General features: G+C 42.7%; 1 protein-coding gene across 1 annotated transcript in view; it reads left to right on the top strand.

Annotated features, from left to right (window-relative positions):
• The window catches only part of LOC311489782 (low-density lipoprotein receptor-related protein 8-like), a gene marked incomplete at its 5' end in the record, with an annotated part of 79,501 nt that extends 63,867 nt beyond the window's left edge, over window positions 1–15,634 (top strand). The window contains 8 exons of the mRNA XM_084547047.1: window positions 870–1,097; window positions 3,110–3,228; window positions 3,701–3,840; window positions 7,162–7,303; window positions 10,559–10,711; window positions 12,297–12,578; window positions 13,523–13,591; window positions 15,085–15,634. Coding sequence (XP_084403173.1) covers window positions 870–1,097; window positions 3,110–3,228; window positions 3,701–3,840; window positions 7,162–7,303; window positions 10,559–10,711; window positions 12,297–12,578; window positions 13,523–13,591; window positions 15,085–15,425 — 1,474 coding nt within the window. The 3' untranslated portion in view covers window positions 15,426–15,634. The remainder of the gene's footprint in view (window positions 1–869; window positions 1,098–3,109; window positions 3,229–3,700; window positions 3,841–7,161; window positions 7,304–10,558; window positions 10,712–12,296; window positions 12,579–13,522; window positions 13,592–15,084) is intronic.
• Window positions 15,635–19,100: the final 3,466 nt, after the last annotated feature.

The following is a 19,100-nucleotide window of genomic DNA, read 5'->3' as shown; positions in this document are numbered from 1 at the left end:
CAACAGTCATCCACTTGTGTGTTGATTGTGCTGTATGTGCTGATATATCCACTCAGTATCCAGACACTATTTGTATGCTATTTAACTGTGTTATCATTCGTGGATGTAGTTATATTTAATCTGACATTAATCTTTTTTACAAGTTTGTAAAATGCCTCAGCTCTTCATGCAATTGCTAAAAGTCATTATTTTCCAACGATAAATCTTTTGGAAAGGTGCCAAGTAATAAGAGAGATAGTATACTCCGATCAGCCACAACATTATGACCCTTGTCATGAGAATTAAGTAACATTGACCATCATGTGGATGTTACTTAGACATGTCCCACCCACCTAGACCAGACCAGACACCCCCACCCCATAGCAATGACACTCCTTGATGGCAGCAGCCATCCCCAGCAGGATCTAGAAGAACTAAAAAAAAAAAACATGAAAAACAGCAAAAGGTGTTGACCTGCCCTCCAAAATCACTAGATCCCAAACTGATCAAGTATCTGTGGGATGATCCACAGAGACCCCTCCCCTCAACCCATAGGACCCAAAGACCCCCACTAACAACATTCTGTCACCAGACACCACAGGACACCCTCAGAAGGCCCATGTCTATTCTCTGATGAGTCACAACTGTTTTGGAGGCACAAGGGAGACCTACACAATATTACAAAAGTGGTCATAATGTTATGCCTGATTGGTGTAAACAGGCTCATTATCACAAAATCGGGTCAATGAGGCAGTCAACATCCCTTCACTTTACGTCGATTTTACATTCTACATTGGTGCTGCTTCCCTGTAGATTTATCCTCATATATTCATCCTCGCACTGCACCCCCCCACCCCCCACCACATTAATGGTTTCTACATCCCCTGCAGTGCCTTCATCCACGAGGCCAGTGACCCCTCCCAGCAGGTGCCGCTGGTTGATTCATCCCTGGAGACCCCCGTGGGCCTGGCTCTGGACTGGCTCCAGCACAACCTGTACTGGACCGACTCAGGAGACAAGTCCATCTCTGTGGCCTCCGTGGACGGCACCAAGAGACGAGTCCTCATCAGCAGCGACCTGAGCGAACCCCGAGCCATAGCGCTGGATCCCCACCATGGGTAAGGAGGCAGAGATGTGTGCTTTTGTTTTTACTGCGCACAATGCCTTTCAAACAAGGTATAGAAATCGACTGTTGAGCCCTTTATGTTACATAAAAACATTAAAGAGCTTCATGGCTGGAACATTTGTAAACACTTAACTATTTTTGGTCAATATAATGCAAGAAACCACTGATCATGTCCACAATTTATGCTAATTACCAAACTTTATTGCTGTATTTCTTATGTACATAACAATTTACAGTTTGTCAGCATAAAATAGTGTAAAACTGAGTTTATAAGAAACTCTCCAAGATATTTCCGTACTTTCTTTCCCTGTTCTATAACATTGAACATGATGATTTCAGATAACGATTTGCTAAGTGATTTCAGCATGGGACCCAGAAATTGAATATACATAATCCCTCTTTTGGGACCACGTCTTATGATGAACATGCAATAAGAGAGCTCTTGGTTTGGTATATGGGAAGCCTGTGACCCATTTAGGATCATGACTTAGTTCTGTCTTAAATGATTGCTCCTAATCTGAGTAGCTTTATGAAACTGGCCCAGCGTGCGTGTTCTTCTGCAGCCTTTGTGTTCTGCTGATCCAAACAAATAAACACAAGTAAACTAAAATGAACCGACATTTATCCTAAAGGCACACACGCAGATTTTCAACACGTTACACATTACCCAGTCGTCGCCACCACAGGCAATCAGGTCACGCAGAATGCTAACTATGACACAGAATAACAGGTTTGTCTTTGCAGGAAGACTGACTGGAACTCTCTGTGCATTTTGCTGTGTCGATTGTGAAGTGATGTTGCCCAAAACCCAAACAAACTATACTGAACTCACAACAACAGCTTTTAAATTTAGAATTTGGTTTAAACCTAGTTTTGTCTGTTTAGCTAAGCATTAACTAATACCAAATGTAGATTAGCATAGCCACACTGTTAAATTTAACGCCCCGCTTCAAATCATGACATAAAATATGTTTTGGGATGAAGGAAGTGCTAAAGATACGTTCACACTACAACAACAAAGCATGCAAGGTGTAGTTAAATAGATCTGTCATCTTGTGTGCAGTGACTAAATGAAAAAATAATTAATTTTATCTAACAAAATAATTATGTAATCCATTAGGTCAGAACCATCTACTTAAGGGATCATTCATGATGATGGACACCTCAATGATGGACATTAGGCTGCTTATACCATTGTCAGTTGCCAGAAAAAAAAATAAAGAACAGTGATTTATAGTTTTATGCATTTTCAACAACGGATACAGAGAAAAAAAAAATAGCTCTGCACGCAATTAATTGGATAGTCCTGCAGCCAATCGGAGCAATTCAACTCAATGGCCCTTATATGACGTGCATGACTACATTGCTGTTACTAGCATTGTCACTTATAAGTGATTACATTGTGGGTGGGTGACTTCTTTTCACAGGATCTTGCAAAAAAAAAAAATTAAACCACTGCAAGCTGCAAAATGTGTGAGGAGGTGAGTGGAAGACAGCGGGCACATGATACTGTTACTGCCGCACTCTTGACTTGCTGTGGTTTTGTGGTGCTGAACGGACAGCTCCCAAATGCACTTGACACACATCGTTCACAATAATCCCCTGCAGTTATTCTAGTTTCAGAGACGTCTCTCTTTGTTTGCGCCCCTTCAAAGCAGCTCCACACATTTTACAAGTGACAGTGACACAGACCGGATTACCTCTGCTTTAGGGAAGCTTTTGGTTTAAAATATGTCTGTTTTCTTTTTTTTACTAGCATTTGTCCCATTTTTATACTGTTGTGACTGCTTCTCCTTCTTTTCATTTTTTCTTCTTCTTCCTCCTCCTCTTCTTCTTTTTCTTCTTAGTATTATTATTATTCCCCTTCTAATTGATGATCTTATTGTATTCTTAATAATAACTCTAAATGAGTAGTTGTACATACCAGGACATCACTGCTCTTCAGTTTCTCGGTGAAGCCCATCACCTCATAATAACCCAGTACGTTTTCTGTCTTTGTTCCAGCTTTATGTACTGGTCAGACTGGGGCACACGAGCCAAGATAGAGAAGGCCGGTATGAATGGAGTGGACCGACAGGTGCTGGTGGCCGATAACATTGAATGGCCCAACGGCATCACTCTAGGTGAGAGGAGGACAGCTGGTTTTCAGTTCTTGTCCTTACATTGTAAATCACACCGTGCTCTATTTGACTTCTTTTTTTTGGGGGGGGGGCAGTTATTGTGTATAAAATGAGCCTGAAGCGCTGTACTGAAAATGAGCTAATGCACTCAGTCATCCTGCTGTAGGCCTGTAGGCAAAGGTCAAAAGTAATTGAAATAGGTAAATGTTTTATTATACTGGCAGAAAATACATCAAAATGAAGTTATCACGGTTGCTTTGGAAGGATATTTGAAGTGTTTCAGAAGTTATAGATCGACTCAGTCCAACTCACAGTTGTGTAATGGTGGGAATCTGACATTTTAAAAAGTAATCAATATCACCTGAAGGGATTTGCTGGTCAGAGTGCAAGAGTGCTTACCGCGAAGACAAATCAATTTCCACTCAGCTTGGGAAAGTCCTTTCTATGTGTGCGTATGTGTGCGTGTGCTCCTCAGACGTAGCCAACAGGCGTCTGTACTGGGTGGATTCAAAACTGCACCTCATAGCCAGCGTGGACCTGAACGGAGCTCACCGCAGAACACACATGTCGTCCGCAGAGAGACTGGGACACCCCTACGCTCTGGCTGTTTTTGAGGTATGTGTGTGTGGTTTCATTGATTTATTTATTTTTTTTGTAACCAATCCCTCATGGAGTTTGGGCAGCTGTCCAGGATATCATGCAGCCTCCCACATCTCATCACATCTTCATCACAGGGCGCTGCAGAGTGACTGGGAGTTGGAATGTAATCACTGATCAATTCAGTTTATCGTATCCGCGTCCAGTGGGCGTCCTTGTCTGTGTCCTGTTTGTTTCCCTATGTGAGATGTGACCACCTGAGCATACCAAACAGAAACAGCCATAAGCAATAGAGAGCAACACACACTTATGATTTTGGTCATCTGCCAGCTTCCATTTGTGTAGCAGGGACTGAAGAGAACTTAATTCTTGTTCGGTGCCAAGCAGTCCTGCAGATCTGCTGCTGTGCAGTTTTGTATTTGAGCGTGTTTGTATCTGCATGCAAACAAGCTTTTGGTTGCAAAACATTGCCCGTGATATTCCACTTGTTGCCTCTGCATCAGAGTCTCAGCCAGTTTAAAATCCCCGTAGTGGCCTACTCCTCAGGGGGACTACTCTCAAGAGGAGCTGATCTCACAGGGACCAGAGATAGATTCCATTCAGCAGCAGAGCAGATTTACAAGCATGGGATTTCTGAAAATAGGGTTTAGGCTGCTGTGTTGATCAGCCACAGACCGGCCTCAACTCGGCATCTAATCATCTTATCTAAAGATCAGATATGGAAGGAGTATTCTGATCCTTCAGAACTATAATGTGGAAGTGTTTCATATAAATGAACATCTGTCACGTTTCAGCCCTTGCCAAATGGCTTCACTCAGCGCTGATTAAGATAATCAGCACCACCAGAGTTTTAAATCTGGTGTCTGTGGCGCCTGTAGCTGTGCATATTGCATCAACCAGCTGTGACTGGTTTGCCAAAGATTAAGCAGGGAGTAACTGTAGCGATGGAAACAGAGTAGGCTACAGCAACAAGGAATATCCCGGAGCCTGTGGCAGACAAACAAGAGTTTTAGGATTTCGTCGCTGGCGGTGAGAAATTTTGGAAATATCTGGTGCTCCAGGTAGTAAAGAAACAGATCTACAAGGGACTGACGAAGAGGATAAGAACGGATTACACTGAAACACTGAAAGAACACTGCATGCATACGTCATATGCGTCTCAACAGTGTTTGTGTAATTCTGTTCATTTTCAAAAGGGGGAGACAAAAGCTCCACTCTGCAGTAAAATTATCAAAACACAAATTTTCCTTCAAGTGATTATTTTAATTGCAAAATTTACTTGAAGCAGTCATTATGCAGAATGACTGAATTTAGTGTGAAAGTGTAATGTAACATAAAATGGAAACCCTTGGCTAAAGAGCAAGTACCTAAAAGGTGCAGTACTTCAGTAAATTACATTCTAGTTGGATATTGCCACGTCTATATAATAAAAACATTTTTACAATAATAATTGAGAAAGTTCACATAATTTCTCACAGTACCTCAGAGAAATCATGATATATCCCGTCTGGTGTAATGCATGATCGATGTGGGACTTCTCCACTCTCTGCCTTGTCGGGACTACAAGGTGACCTTCTTGTTCAACATGCTGGACTTACATCAACTCACTGTTATTGGGTGGGGACTTGCTGTAGCGTACATCACATTACCATCTCTTTGTGACTCAGTGACTGACTCTACACAGACGTGCACATACGCGCTTGTTTGGTGAGGCCTGTTGTCTTTGCACGGACTGGAGATTCAACTGTAGTTTCTAAGGCAACTGTAAAAAATGTCAGTTCATGTCTAGCACCTTAAGCTGTTTAAGGGCTAAACTGTGGGGTGAAATTGATTAATAAACATCAAGCATGCTTAGAATTAGCCTTTAAGCCCTGATATTTTATTCTAAAGGCTTTGTGTTTTAAGTATTTAATGCCTAATGCTGCAACAACTTAATGACATTAAACATCTTGTTAGTCTTGACATTTGACGTTTTGTTAGCACATCATTTCCCTCATAACACGTGAGATAAAAGCTAAAGTAACATGAGTAGTTAGATCATGTCAAGATATGTGTTGTCCTTATTTCTTTTCTCCCAACGAGTTAAAATAAGATAATCCTTTTATTTATCCCACAGCATTTATCTATCTAACCCATCTATCTAAGCTTGCTTCTTCTCCTCTCTTCTCTGTCATTTTGTTAATTTCCTTCTTTTCATCTGTACTGTACTGTCACCTTAACATAAACACATTTTCAAGACTGAAATCCAGTAAAGTGATACTTGGAGCTCAATGGTAACATCAGCACGCTATCATCCTAACACGCTGATGCCAAGTAGCTATAATGTCGACCACCTTTAGCACATAATGTTGTTAGCTTTGTAGCAGTTGCTATTTCACACCAGTACCACTGAGAATATAATGTCATTAATGTTTAGCTGGTACTCAGTTATAAACCAGGGTGCTGTGCAAACTGAAGTGTTGTCCAAATGATGGTACCTCATGGGAAGTTAAGGTCACAAACGTTGGCACAATTAAAACCTTTGCAGCCTCAATGAGACACTAATGAGGAAGTTAGAGGATAACCAAATCTGGAAACCAGAAAGTCATTCGATGAAAGCTTTATGTGAATCAAAAGTAAGTTCCTGCTGCTAGAGTTAATGAAGTTGAAGGGAACACCGAAATCTGTACGGGAAGCAGAATATCTGAGCGGAATACCGAAATCTTGACCAAAGTTGTGGACCAATCAACAGACAGCAACTTCATACTACCCACATCAGTTCAAACATGTAGGATTAAAGCACACAATTAAAGTAAATAAAAATGTTCAAATTTAGACTTAGAGGGTAATGTGTACCACACTGTTGGCACTAGTTGGACCTCTGTTGCCTCCTTTTCAGCTGATTCAGCATGTTGAACTGGCAGTGGACCCAGTCGGTGAGAGAGCTCTCTCTAATTGGCTGTTCAGCTCAGAGAACCAGAGCATGAAAAGAAAAACAGAAGTTAAGAAAGTAAACAAAAACTTCAAAGAGCCCACAAAAGGCTTTTCTCATTTTACATTTTTATGTAATCTGAGTTTTTAAATGCACAAATATTTTCACAACATGTGGACCGTGATTCAGGTATAACCTAGCTTTCACACAGACTACGTGTCGTGGCGTCTTAGTCTGCCTTCGTTGCCAATAGTTCTTTGGTGTCGGTTTGATGTGTCCGGACCTAGCTGAGATTAGATATAAGATTATATGTTCGTGTCCTTCAGAGATTACAAGCAGAGCTGCAGGAATTGCTAACCTGTGCTGTTGGGTTCAAGCTCCAATCACGCACTGGTTCTTATTTTGATGTTTTTCCTCTTGATTCCCAGGATCGTATCTACTGGACAGACAGAGACAGAGCGGCAGTCTTCATGGCCAACAGGCTGACAGGTCAAGACATCCACGCTCTGGCTGAAAACCTCAACGACCCTCATGACATTGTTGTTTTCCACCAGCTTCGACAGCCACAAGGTGGGTACACGGCGTGGGCGTACATAAGGGAAATGCACATACAATCTGGGAAATAAGTATTTAACTCAGGGATGCCAGGGTGAAATTGGACAGGGGGCCAGATTTTTTTCAAGTGAGACCTCAGCGGGCCGGATTATACTTTCGGACTGAAAAGGCCAAACACTGACTCAACACATGGATAGGTAGGCTATTTGAAATTGTTCATGAAGGCCTACACATCAAAAATAAATTGCATTGGCACCAAAATAGCCTCACAATGAGGCCCACAATTACATAGCCTAAAGCAGGAGACAGTTACCCTCTGAAAACTTAACATTTTCCTATCCATGCAAGTAGCCTACATTTATAAATTAGAAATGCAACAAAATAGACTAGGTGCCAACAAAACACATTTCCTATAAATAACACAAGTGTAAACTGTCAATTACTTTTATTATATTTATTGAAGGCTTGCACATGAAAACACGTCAATGCATAATTAGGCCAATTACAAGAAGGCCAGGCCAAGTAGGCCTAAATGAGTAACAGAAAGTAAGTGCCATGTGATCCAGTATGAATTAGTAAAATAAAAAGGTTCTTAAAAAGGTTCTTGAGAAAAATAGCCAAATATGAGCTATCTAAAAACATTAAGCTTAAATTGGCTCAACAACAGATGAGGCACACTAACTCTGCCAATCACACACACACTACACAGGCTATCAGTCAACCCCAACCACTTCTATTCCCTCCCACCCATATCACACTGCATTATAAATGAGGAGACCAGCCTACCTCAGCTACATATTCAGCTACATATTACTCGTTGAAGCCAGACACCTTTTAACTTTCACCAGCTTGTCCATATCGGGGGACAGCTTCTGGACAGTGGCAATTTTCATAACATCATTCAGATGTCCGTGCGTCAAGCGATTGCGCACTTTCGATTTATTAATATTCATGACGGAAAATTCCTGCTCACATAAATACGTTGTCCCAAACATACAAAGTATTTTACCTGCAAAGGCCGTGAGCTTTGGGTACTGCGGTGGCAAGGATTGATAAAATGATTTGATTGCAACAGATGCATAGTTGTCCTTCAACCGTGCGCAACACGCAGTTCTATCAGTTCCATTTGAATCGCCTCTGGGACCTCGGAAGCGTCAATCGTGAATGGAGAGCGAAAAAGTGCAAAGAAAATTAAATTAAAAAAAAAAAAAATAAATAAAAATAAAAAAAAAAGATTAAAATAAAATAAAATAAAATAAAAAATTTTAGTTTTTAAAAATATATTATCACCCGCGGGCCGGATGTGACGTACAGTCGGGCCGGGTCCGGCCCGCGGGCCGTAACCCTGGCATCACTGATTTAACTGATGCTGATTTTGTTTTGCCCACTTACAAAAAAATTAACGGTCTATACTTTTTAACAAACTGGTTATGTGTCTCCGAGGTGCACAAATTAGTCCTGTCACTTTAAGAAAGTAAGAAAGTGTTTGTAAAAAAGACGCCTGTCTACAGAATCAATGCCTTCCATTCCAACCTCTCCACCACCATGTGCAAGATCAGAGAGCTGTCAAAGAAAGGACATCAGGGACAAGATTGTAGACCTGCAAAAGGAATTGGCTGGAATGGGCAGCAAGAGCATCAGCAGGAAGCTTGGTGTGAAGGAGACAACTTTTGGTGCAGTTATTTGAAAATGGAAGATCTTGGTCTGGGGATTCATGAAACACCTCACTTTATAGGGCAAGGATGATCATGAGATAGGTGTGGGATCAGCTTAGAACTACACAGGAGAAGCTTGTTAATGATCTCAAGTCAGCTGGGGCCACAGTCAGCAACAAAACCATTATTAACACACTGCGCTGAAATGGCCTGAAATCCTGCAGCGCCCAAAAAGTCCCCCTGCTCAAGAAGGTCTGTCTAAAGTTTGCCAGAGAACATCTGAATTATTCAGAGAAGGACTGGGAGGATGTGATGTGGTCAGAGGAGACCAAAATTGAGCTCTCTGGCCTCGACACGCCATGCTTGGAGGGAGAGAAACGCTGGCTATGAGCCCAAGAGCACCAACCCGACCGTCAAGCACAGAGGTGGAAACGCTTTAAGGCTGTTTCTCTGCTAAGGGTAGAAGACGACTTCACCTCATTGAGGGGCCGATGAACAGGGCCATGTACCGTTAAATCTTTGACGACATGAGTGGCTCAAGAAGAAGCACATTAAGGTTAGGGAGTGGCCTAGACAGTCTCCAGACCTTACTCCTATAGAAAATCTATGAATGCAGCTGAAACCTGGAGTTGCCAGGCTGCAACGTCAAAACCTCAATGATTTAAGAAAGGATGTGTAAAGAGGAGCGGACCAAAATAACTCCTGAGATGTGTTTAAACCTGATGACCAACTACAAGAGACGTCTTACCTCTGTACTTGCCAAAACAAAGTTTTCTCAAAGTACTACATCATGTTTTGTTTGGGGATCAAATGCTTATATCACTTGCTCAAATCCTTTATGTAATGTTTTTTTTGGGATATTCTGTCTCTCTCAGCTAAAATAAACCAACCATAAAAATGACAGAGTGTTAATTTCTTTGTAGGTGGGCCAACCGACAAAATCAGCTGGGGGTCAAGTAATTATTTTTCCCCACTGGATGTCTATAAGCGTTGCCAGCCCAAGTACATGAATAAATAATGGTGAAGCTTGTCACTGCGGTGGAGTGATTGAAGTTTGGAGAGCAGCAGTGCAGTCACACGGCTGTCAAAACCCTGCCTCAAACCCGGTTGTCTCTAACAGGACAATGCAGATCTGAATTGAACCGAACAGAGATATTAATCATGAATGTGACAACTGTGTGTTTACTTTCTTCTATGTCAGTTTCCATATCTGTCTCTCTTTCTCTTTTTATTTCCACCATCTAAGGCGTAGTCCTTGCCACATATATATATATTTCAATCTTCCACATCTTTCACTGGATTTCATCATTATCTCACCAATTTAATCTACATATGTTCTTGTTTTTTCTGGTGAAACGAGACTTTGGGATGAACAGCATGGAGTTGTACCTGGCAGAGAAGCAGGCTATTATTTACAGCTGGATCTTGCCAGATTTTATTCTTTGTATTCATGTTGTTTACACAAAGTAATGAGGGAATTCAGCTGTGCTCAGTACAACTGCTTCTTCTGTCTCTCTGCGTCTGTAAATTAATGACGATCTTATTTATATAACCGTGATACATAACAGTGTAATTCTCCATGTCTTCCTCTCTCTCTCTGTGTTTCTTTCTCCAGGTCCAGACAGCTGTAATCTGGGCAGCGTGGCCAATGGAGGCTGTGAGTACTTATGTCTTAAGGCTCCGCAGATCACTGAACACTCGCCCAAATACACCTGCGCCTGCCCCGACGGACAAGACCTGGGGCCTGATATGAGAGGCTGTGTGCCAGGTGAGGCTGTTTATGAATTGTAATTGAGAGTATTAAATAATAAATAGCACCTAAAGGGGTTTGTGGGGCGCAGAGCTGACTGCGTACTGTACACACTGCTGTGTGAACAAATGGATGGGTTAAATACAGAGAAAGGATTTCCCCATGATGGCTCAATAGAGAAAATATGATGAATTAATTATTATTTTTATTACAACTCTGCCCCACATAAGAAACATACGGCCCTTATGACATTTCTAGCTAAATGGCACCATTCTAGACACAGTTACTGTTTTACAGTAGAAGTAATGAAGAAGAAGAAAAAGATGTCAAAGCATGAGTGAATCTTAATTTAATTTAAGTGTTAATTGAATGAACTATATTCAAGGTTAATCATGTTTGAAAATGTACGACTTGGAAGTCATTAGTGAAAATAGCATAATGTTGAATTGAGGAAACAGTATTTGTTCTAGTTATGAATTCACATTTAATTTCAATACATTTGAGTTCAAACTGTGCGGCCTCAGACTCCGTTGCTCCGACATTGCCGTGCCTCAAAGCGTTTTACTGCAAAGGTAATACATGATTCATTTAATAAACGTTGCAAACACTGCTTTCTAGCAACATAGTTATTGAACCTGTAACTCAGAAAGATAGTTGCTAAGCAACATATGCAGTGGGTGGATGCAATAACATGCACCGCTGTAATGCAATGTAACACAGCATACTCTGTCTCTATATGTCTTATCATGTTGTATCGCATTGCTTCAAAATTTAATAATTGTTTCCCATTATTAAAAATAAGAATGTTTTGACCGATTTAGGCTTTCTGTAATTAAAGTTTCAATGAGCTTTAGTAGATCTTTTTATGGACCTTCAGCAGTGCAGAGATAGCTGTTAATGTATCAGTGTTAGACAAAAACTAAAAGACATACAGTGTACTCAAAAAAGAAGGATTTTCAAGGATGAAATAATATTCCTAATTATGTTTTTACTCGTGTATAATCAGTCACCTCTAACTAGGAATTGTTGAGTTTCCTCTAGCTGTGTATTCTTCATATCTTAATAGAGTTGGGTCTTTCCACAGAGGGTTTTTCTACTGTGGCCCAGAATGAACAAACCAAACTCTGACTAGAGGGCATTTTGGTATTTACACTGGAGTGTGTTAGTCCAGAAAGTTGTTTGTACAAAGCTGGTCTAGTTCTCCATTGGGAACTGATTAGGCTCGGGCAAAGATTTGGTCAAATATTTGGGCCGGCTTTATGTGGTGATAAACAGAAAAGTACTTATCCACATCATCTGATGTCTCGAAATGTTGGTGAGTGGAAGTATGCAGACTTAATTTTAGGTGGAACTTCAAAGGGCAGGAACATTTTCTTAGCTTCTTAATATGTTTGCACAAAACATTTCTTAATTTGTGTTGCAGCCTGTATGATCACATGTGAGTATTTTAATCACAGACGGCAGCTGCAGAGTTGTTTATTCCTTTGTTGCCAAGCCACTGTCGGTCAGCTGTGATTAAAACTCACCCACACGCCAGTGATGAGTCAAGTTTCTGCTGATCATAAATGATCACTAAATGCTTCTTCTCCTTCTTTCCTTGTAGCAGCGCCAAGAAATGACATAACGACACCCTCACCTCCCCCTGGATTTGCAACCGGGGCGACTCATGCTGAAGACTTCCCTCCTCCCTCTGGGGTAGTGTCGCAGGCGGATGCGGCCCCGCACTTGACCACGGCTCCCTCTGGTTCCCCCGAGCCCCCTACGTCCCTCAGCCCGCTCAAGCCCGTGTCGTCCCAGGAGTCGAAGGCGCTGGGGTCCCACTCCACCGCCACGGCTATGGTCATGTCCACCACGCCTGCGGGGGACAGCAGCGTCTCGCAGCACTGTGAGTGTGTCCTGAGTTGTGTGTTTATTCCTGGGCGTATTCAGTAACAGAAATAAGTAGGCTTAGACAGCCATACAAGACCAGGGTAAGAGTGGAGGAGTCCAGAGTCACAGGGGGCTTCGTAGAAAAAGTTGTATTTCTGCATTTATTTTTTTTTTTAAACAGCCTTACATTCAGAACTAAAGATGTATCACCCAAAGAGCTCCATCCCTGTGATTAGTATTTGTCATGTGACCCCTGCGGTCCTCCGCATGAACCATTGGGTGTCAACGAGGGATGGAGCGCAGTCCACTTTCACCGACAAGGCCTCATCTCCTGCCAAGTATCGCGTCGCACGGCCCTGCTCTCATTCATAATGCAACTAACAACCTCACCCTCCCCGTAATGAGGACATTAAAGTGAGGTATCTACAAGCCCCAACAACCACACTCAGCCGACTTTAATAGCAGTGATGAATGTTACCTTGTCACCTTGAAAATGTCGCCATTCCCTCCATAAATTGCGTCTCTGTGTGGGCAGTAGGGTGTGCGACTCTGTAAGTGTACACAAATAAGTGCATTGTATGTAAATGAGCTGTGATGTGACGCTGGAGCTTAATGGAGCTCAGATAGATGGAATCCAGAGAGTGAGGCGCAGTGTCAAGGTCACGGTGTAGGGAAATGCCACGCGACGCTTGCTTCTTTTTCTTACATTTCTATTCCATTTCTCTCTCTTTGTAAAACTCTCACGGCCGTGCACGCATGATCACCTTCTCCTCTCTGTTTTATCTTCCCTCTCTTCCACCGGCTCGCCATTCCGGACTGCTTATCTTTCCCTCTATTTCCCACACATTTTTTTTTTTCTTCATCCTGCGAGCTTTCTCCCTCTTATCCTTCCTCGCCCTGCTGTCCTTTACGCCCTCTCACTCTGACACCTCATGCTCATTTCGTCTCTTTCCTTTACAGCTGGAAGCGAGCATTTCCTCCTGGGCGAGAACCTGACTGTGGCTGTTTTGGGAGTGGTCATCCCGATCGGTAAGCCACCTGCCGCGTCCTTGTCTGTATCTGTTTGTCCGTCCACAATAAAGGTCTGCGGGGCTGCGTAAAGCTGCTTTCTACCTGCTGCCTATAGCCTCTGTTTGTAGTCCATTCACACTTGCCCTGCTGTGGCAGGATGAGAGAAGCCTGGCCCGCAGGTCTCCCTCGCTGAGGTTTCTCTGGAGTCATTTTCTGTGCGTCTGACATTACTGCCACAATGCATTATTCACTTCATATGGTGTTGTTGTGTTGGGTTCAGCTACAGCGAAGGCTTCCTGTCAGCAGACTTTCTTTTTTGTGTGTGTGTGTAGTTAGCACACTACTATAGTTCAGGAAGATTAATTGGTTAATCTAAATGACCGGAAAAAGTGTCAATCTTTTCATTCACAGCACGTAGTCGGTGTGGGGCCAGATTTATGACTCGGCCGGTGTAATTTCAGAAACAAAGCGTCCGCGAGTTCAGGCAGAGGCAGACAGATTTTGCCTCTCGTTTGTTGCCAGTGACCTTTTGATTTGCACACAGCTGGTTGAAAAATACAAAAAAAATATCCGTCTGTGGCACGTTTTATTATTTGCAGCTACCCAGCTAATTAAGTGAACCTTAACTTTTTGAGTTGGAGTGAAACGCTGTGAGAGTACAGCACGTTCACAGAAGACTGGATGGTGTCGTTTCGTTAGGACGGGTGGGGCTGACCTTGAATGTCCCTGGGTTAAAGCTAGCATGCAAACTAGTTGGGGATGTAAGTGGAAGACAGAGAAGAAAGAGCTGCAGCATTGTCGACTGGAGCTAGTATTTTCAGACGATTATCTGACGCGCTGTTTACATTTTCACTTGGAATTGTCACAAGAGAAGAGTCTTTCAGGATGGAGGATAATACGTATAGCTGATTCGGAAATATATAAAGGCCGCAAAACATTTAAATGCTTAACATACTGTAGACTGTGTGTCTGAAACAGCTGTAACATTACTGCACAATACTGTTTTAAATAAACCTGAACAGCAACACGACTCAGTCGATAAGTTCAGATGGTCTGTTCTCATTATTTACTTAATAAGGCGACCATAGAGTACAGGTCAAAAAACAAAATGCCATTAAAGCATAAAGCTTTATTTGGTGTAATTTAATAAAGCAGTATTAAATAACAAACTCTGTCCAAGGACATATTTGCTCAGATGGGTTTAGATAATGTGACACGCAAATGTGTGCTCCCTGAGGAGAGTTTACTCCAGACCTTGTCCTTAGTGATGATTTGCATAGCTCATTTAGAGTGGGTGTGTGACCCAAGTACGACCCGGTGTTCAGCCGAGCCACCCACACACACAACCTGTTTACCGCCGCTGCCCCCCCCCCCCTTCCCGCCCTCTCTGTCCCCTGCATGCCCGTTCTTCTCCTATCCGTGCCTGTCATTTCATGCCATGGACTCGGTATGCCTTGTTAACGCTCCACCCCCTTCCCATGTCCCTGCCGCTGTGTGTTAAACGCATGCAGTTCCTATCGTTGCCACAGTGGTGTTCGGCCTGGTCTGCGCCGGGGTCTACGTGGTGTGGCGGAACTGGCGGCGCAACTCCACCAAGAGCATGAACTTCGACAACCCCGTCTACCGCAAAACCACCGGCGAGGGCGAGGAGGACGAGATCCACATCGGGCGGACCGACGCCATGGGGCACCACGCGCACCACCACCCGTACCCTCAGGGCGTCAGCATGGGCGTCGTGGGAGCCGGAGGCGGCACCTGCCCGCAGTTCATCGCCCTGCCGCTCGGGGGGAGCATGCCGGATCCGGGGACTCACTGGTACACGGAGCAGCCCATGCTCTCGTCCGCGAAGTGACCCACAAGGGCGACTTGTGAAGAAGATGGCCGCTCAGGCACACGCACACATTGAGGTCAGAGGTGACTTGGACTGAGTCTGTTAAGGGACGAACAACATATCATCAAGTGTAACATGGCAGTCATTCACAGCCAGGTCCTATGCCGGTTTGCATTGGAAAAACTCCAATTAATATGACACACACCATTCTTCAATTTCATACATTTTCTGTGCTGGAGATGACCATTTTCGCTGATGCTGAGAGTTATTTATGTGTGCCAATGTGTTCCTGACCTTGACCCAAGCTGGAACGTGGAGTTAGACTGGTTCCTCTTTTGAATCCCTTCCGTTGAGAACTGCGTGAGGTGTGAGCGGGGCATCTTATATTTTCATGACGGGGCTAGTGAGGGATTCAGTTTCGTCCTTGATGTATTAATTTGGGTTTCGTGTTATTCCTGGTTGGCCACGGAGCTCTGGGAGCAGTGTTGAGGAAGGACAAGTTTTAAAACTGGGACAGCCCGTGCGTTGATGGGACAATCTGTACAAATTCGTGTTAGAATCATAAATGTCTTTACCGTCTTGTGTAGTTTTCGTGGACGGGTTTCTTTCGATTTTTTCCCACTCTCTGGTTGATTTTAAAAGTTTGTGCTTTCTCCGGCACGGAGCCAAGTGATTCAGGGTGAGTTGTGTAACACGGTTGATTTAAAAGGTTATGTTTTCATTTGACCTTTAATGTCCCAAGAGCTTTAGGAAAGTGAGGCAGGTTTGCAGAATGGAAAGCAAAAAAACGGGGAACACAGAGTATTTAGTTAGTTCTGTTTGAGCAGAGGGGTGAGTGAGAGGTTAGAGAGAAGGGGCTTTTACTCTTGTCCTCTTTATTGTGGCTTGTTTAAGTGTTAAATGGTTTGAGAAAAGCAATAGACCGCAGCCGTTAGCCGGCTGCTCCGTCATGTGGTTGACAAAAGTCCTCCAGTGTTAATAATTTCATTTGATCACCTGCTTTCGACTGTGACAGATGCACACGTGGGCGCACGCGGGGCGCAGTGATAGCATTCACGCTGCTCTCCAGAGGCAATGTGCACTTGCCCTCCGAAAACACAAACAGCATGCATAATTGCTCACCAACTGACGATGCAGCCATTCATTGTTCGGGGCGAGAGACACGCATGCACACACTTGATTCCTGCTTTCCTCCTCCTGAGATGGCCGATATCTGAGCAGACAGCTTTGGATAGTGCTATGTGGAAGAGCCCAGCCGGGGAGGAGATAGACTTGCGGTGTAGCCATAGATGTAATGAGACCAACTTGTCCTGTCAGTGAGCATGTTTCATGCTGGTTTAGCCCCATCATCGACATTAACCTTAAACGTCTAGGTGTGTGTGTATTCATTAATATGCATGTGTGCTAATGTTCATCCCACAGCCATATTTGAACTGTTTTGTATGCTCTTTGTTGCACAACCCTCGTAGAATGCCTTCTGTATTGTGTACTGCATGGAAGAAAAACTGTGTATGACCAAGTGTGGAGACACTGGTGTGTAAGCGTGTGTGTGAGTGCGTATGCGTGCGAGTGTGCGTGACACTGGAAAAGCTTTGAGGGTGCTTTTTGATTCATTGGTTTGTAAATATGTTTTCATAAAGTTTTTGATAATGTATTGTATAATTATGTAAAAGAGAAGCTGTACATAAGATTTTAGATAAAGTGTTGACAGGTATATTAATTTATTTGTATAAAGGAGAGCACTGCATTCCCTGATTGTAAGAAATCTCAAGTATCCACCAAAGTGGTTTGTGTTGTTTCTTGCTGTGCATCATTTAGCATCTATTTTTGTGTGCCACCCTTCTTTCTCTGTCGACCCACGCACGACGTTGGAGGCCCTTCCCAAAAAATACGCCCACATCTTTGCGACGTTTCCCGCCCTCTTTGTTAATGAGATGATTGATTTTCGGTTTATTTGTGCCTTTTTGTTTACTTTTTATTTTTTCATTTTACTTTTACTTTCATTTTACTTTAAAGACAGGGATCCAACAACTAGTGTACATGCAATGATGAACTGTATTAAGACCAAACTGGTTCCACTTTTTGATTTTCTGTAACGGATTACTTTTGAATATCTCTATATATTGATATATAAAATCTGACTAAAAATGTACTCAGTCTGTGCTGTTTCCATTTCTTCTGCAGAGGTCACATGTCGCACACAGCCATGTGATCACACGTCTGCCAATGAAAGATAATAGGTTTTCTTAAAGATCTTTCGAAGACAATGTTGTTGAACTGTAACCTTTTCCAAAATGTTCTTAAATGACTTACTGTAAAGCTGCTCTAGTCAATATGTTTATTTTAACAATGGATTGAAGGAATGTGTGTAATGTGAAAGGTGCTGCTAACAATCACAAACTCACAAAGGATTACTTCCTGATGGAACACAGTTCCTCAGCTCTGTGGAGCCTTTGAGCCCATTTTAGTTTATTTTTGGTTTTCTGGCCAAGTCATTGCTTGATTCAGTCACACCTGCACCATTTTCCAGATGCTGCAGGCAAAAGAAGGCAGAAGCTGCGATGAACAGCGCTTGTTCCCCGCAGAACAACAAGTGACAAACAGTGATTATAGCTGAGCATTTAGCAGCTGACAGCTCCGGGCCTTCTGAGGGTGTCCTGTGGTGTCTGGCAACAGAATGTTGTTAGTGGGAACCTTTGGGTCCTATGGGTTGAGGGGAGGGGCCTCTGTGGATCATCCCACAGATACTTGATCCATTTGAGATCTAGTGAATTTGGAGGCCAGGTCAACACCTTGTGCTGTTTTTCATGTTCTTTTGAGTTGTTCCTAAACTGTAAAATTGAAAGGGCAGCATTCAGTTGTTACAGAAAGTAGTCAGCCCTGGTCATTTTAATTTTAAATGAGTAAATGTAGCCTTTTTCCTATTAGACTCGCACTCAGTAAGACATAATGGCAAAACGAAGACAGATTTTTCTCTGCAAATTTGATTAAAGAAAACCCTGAAATCTTTCATTCACAGAAATATTCTGAACATTGACTCAGTGCTTTATAGAAGCCCCTTTGGCAGCAGTTACAGAAATCTCTACAAGGACTGTAGTTAATCCCATTCTTCCTGGCAGATCTATCAAGCTAAATTTATAACATGATAAAAACTCAAAAAATCAAGAAGATAAAAATGAACCAACTGTAATTACTAAATCCAGCATTAAACAAATTTCTGTTTTAAGCTCACATTTGCTGTCGTAGACAACTGGTCGCACCAGTAATCCCGTAGCTGCAAAACCCCTGAGCGTACACCCACACTGACTGAAGTGTGTTTCTCATATATCTACTGACAAAGTGATTCATCAGCAGACAGAACAATAAAAAACAGCAGTAGATAAACCCGGTCCATTATCATTATTAAGTTGAAGCAGGGCGAATGCCTTCAGGCTCCTTTTTATACCACTCTCCATTAGGATATTATGTAATAAGTATTTTTTATTGGTCTGCGTTTGCCTGCAGCAGACAAAAGAGGTGACACACGCTCAGTGCTGCACAAAGGTTGAACACCTTTGTTCATTGTAGCATGAAGGCTGGATTTAGAGGGGGATGGTGAATGTACGCCGATATATCTGTGGAAAATGCACATGCAGGCGTATGCTTATGCTGTAGAGCATCATCTATTCAAAACATATATTCTCACATATTCTTTAT

Source organism: Chelon labrosus (genome assembly GCF_963514085.1).
Source record: "Chelon labrosus genome assembly, chromosome: 6".
NCBI classification, from domain to species: domain Eukaryota; kingdom Metazoa; phylum Chordata; class Actinopteri; order Mugiliformes; family Mugilidae; genus Chelon; species Chelon labrosus.
The sequence above is the reverse complement of the archived record's forward strand: the minus strand, read 5'-3'. Positions and strand labels throughout refer to the sequence as shown.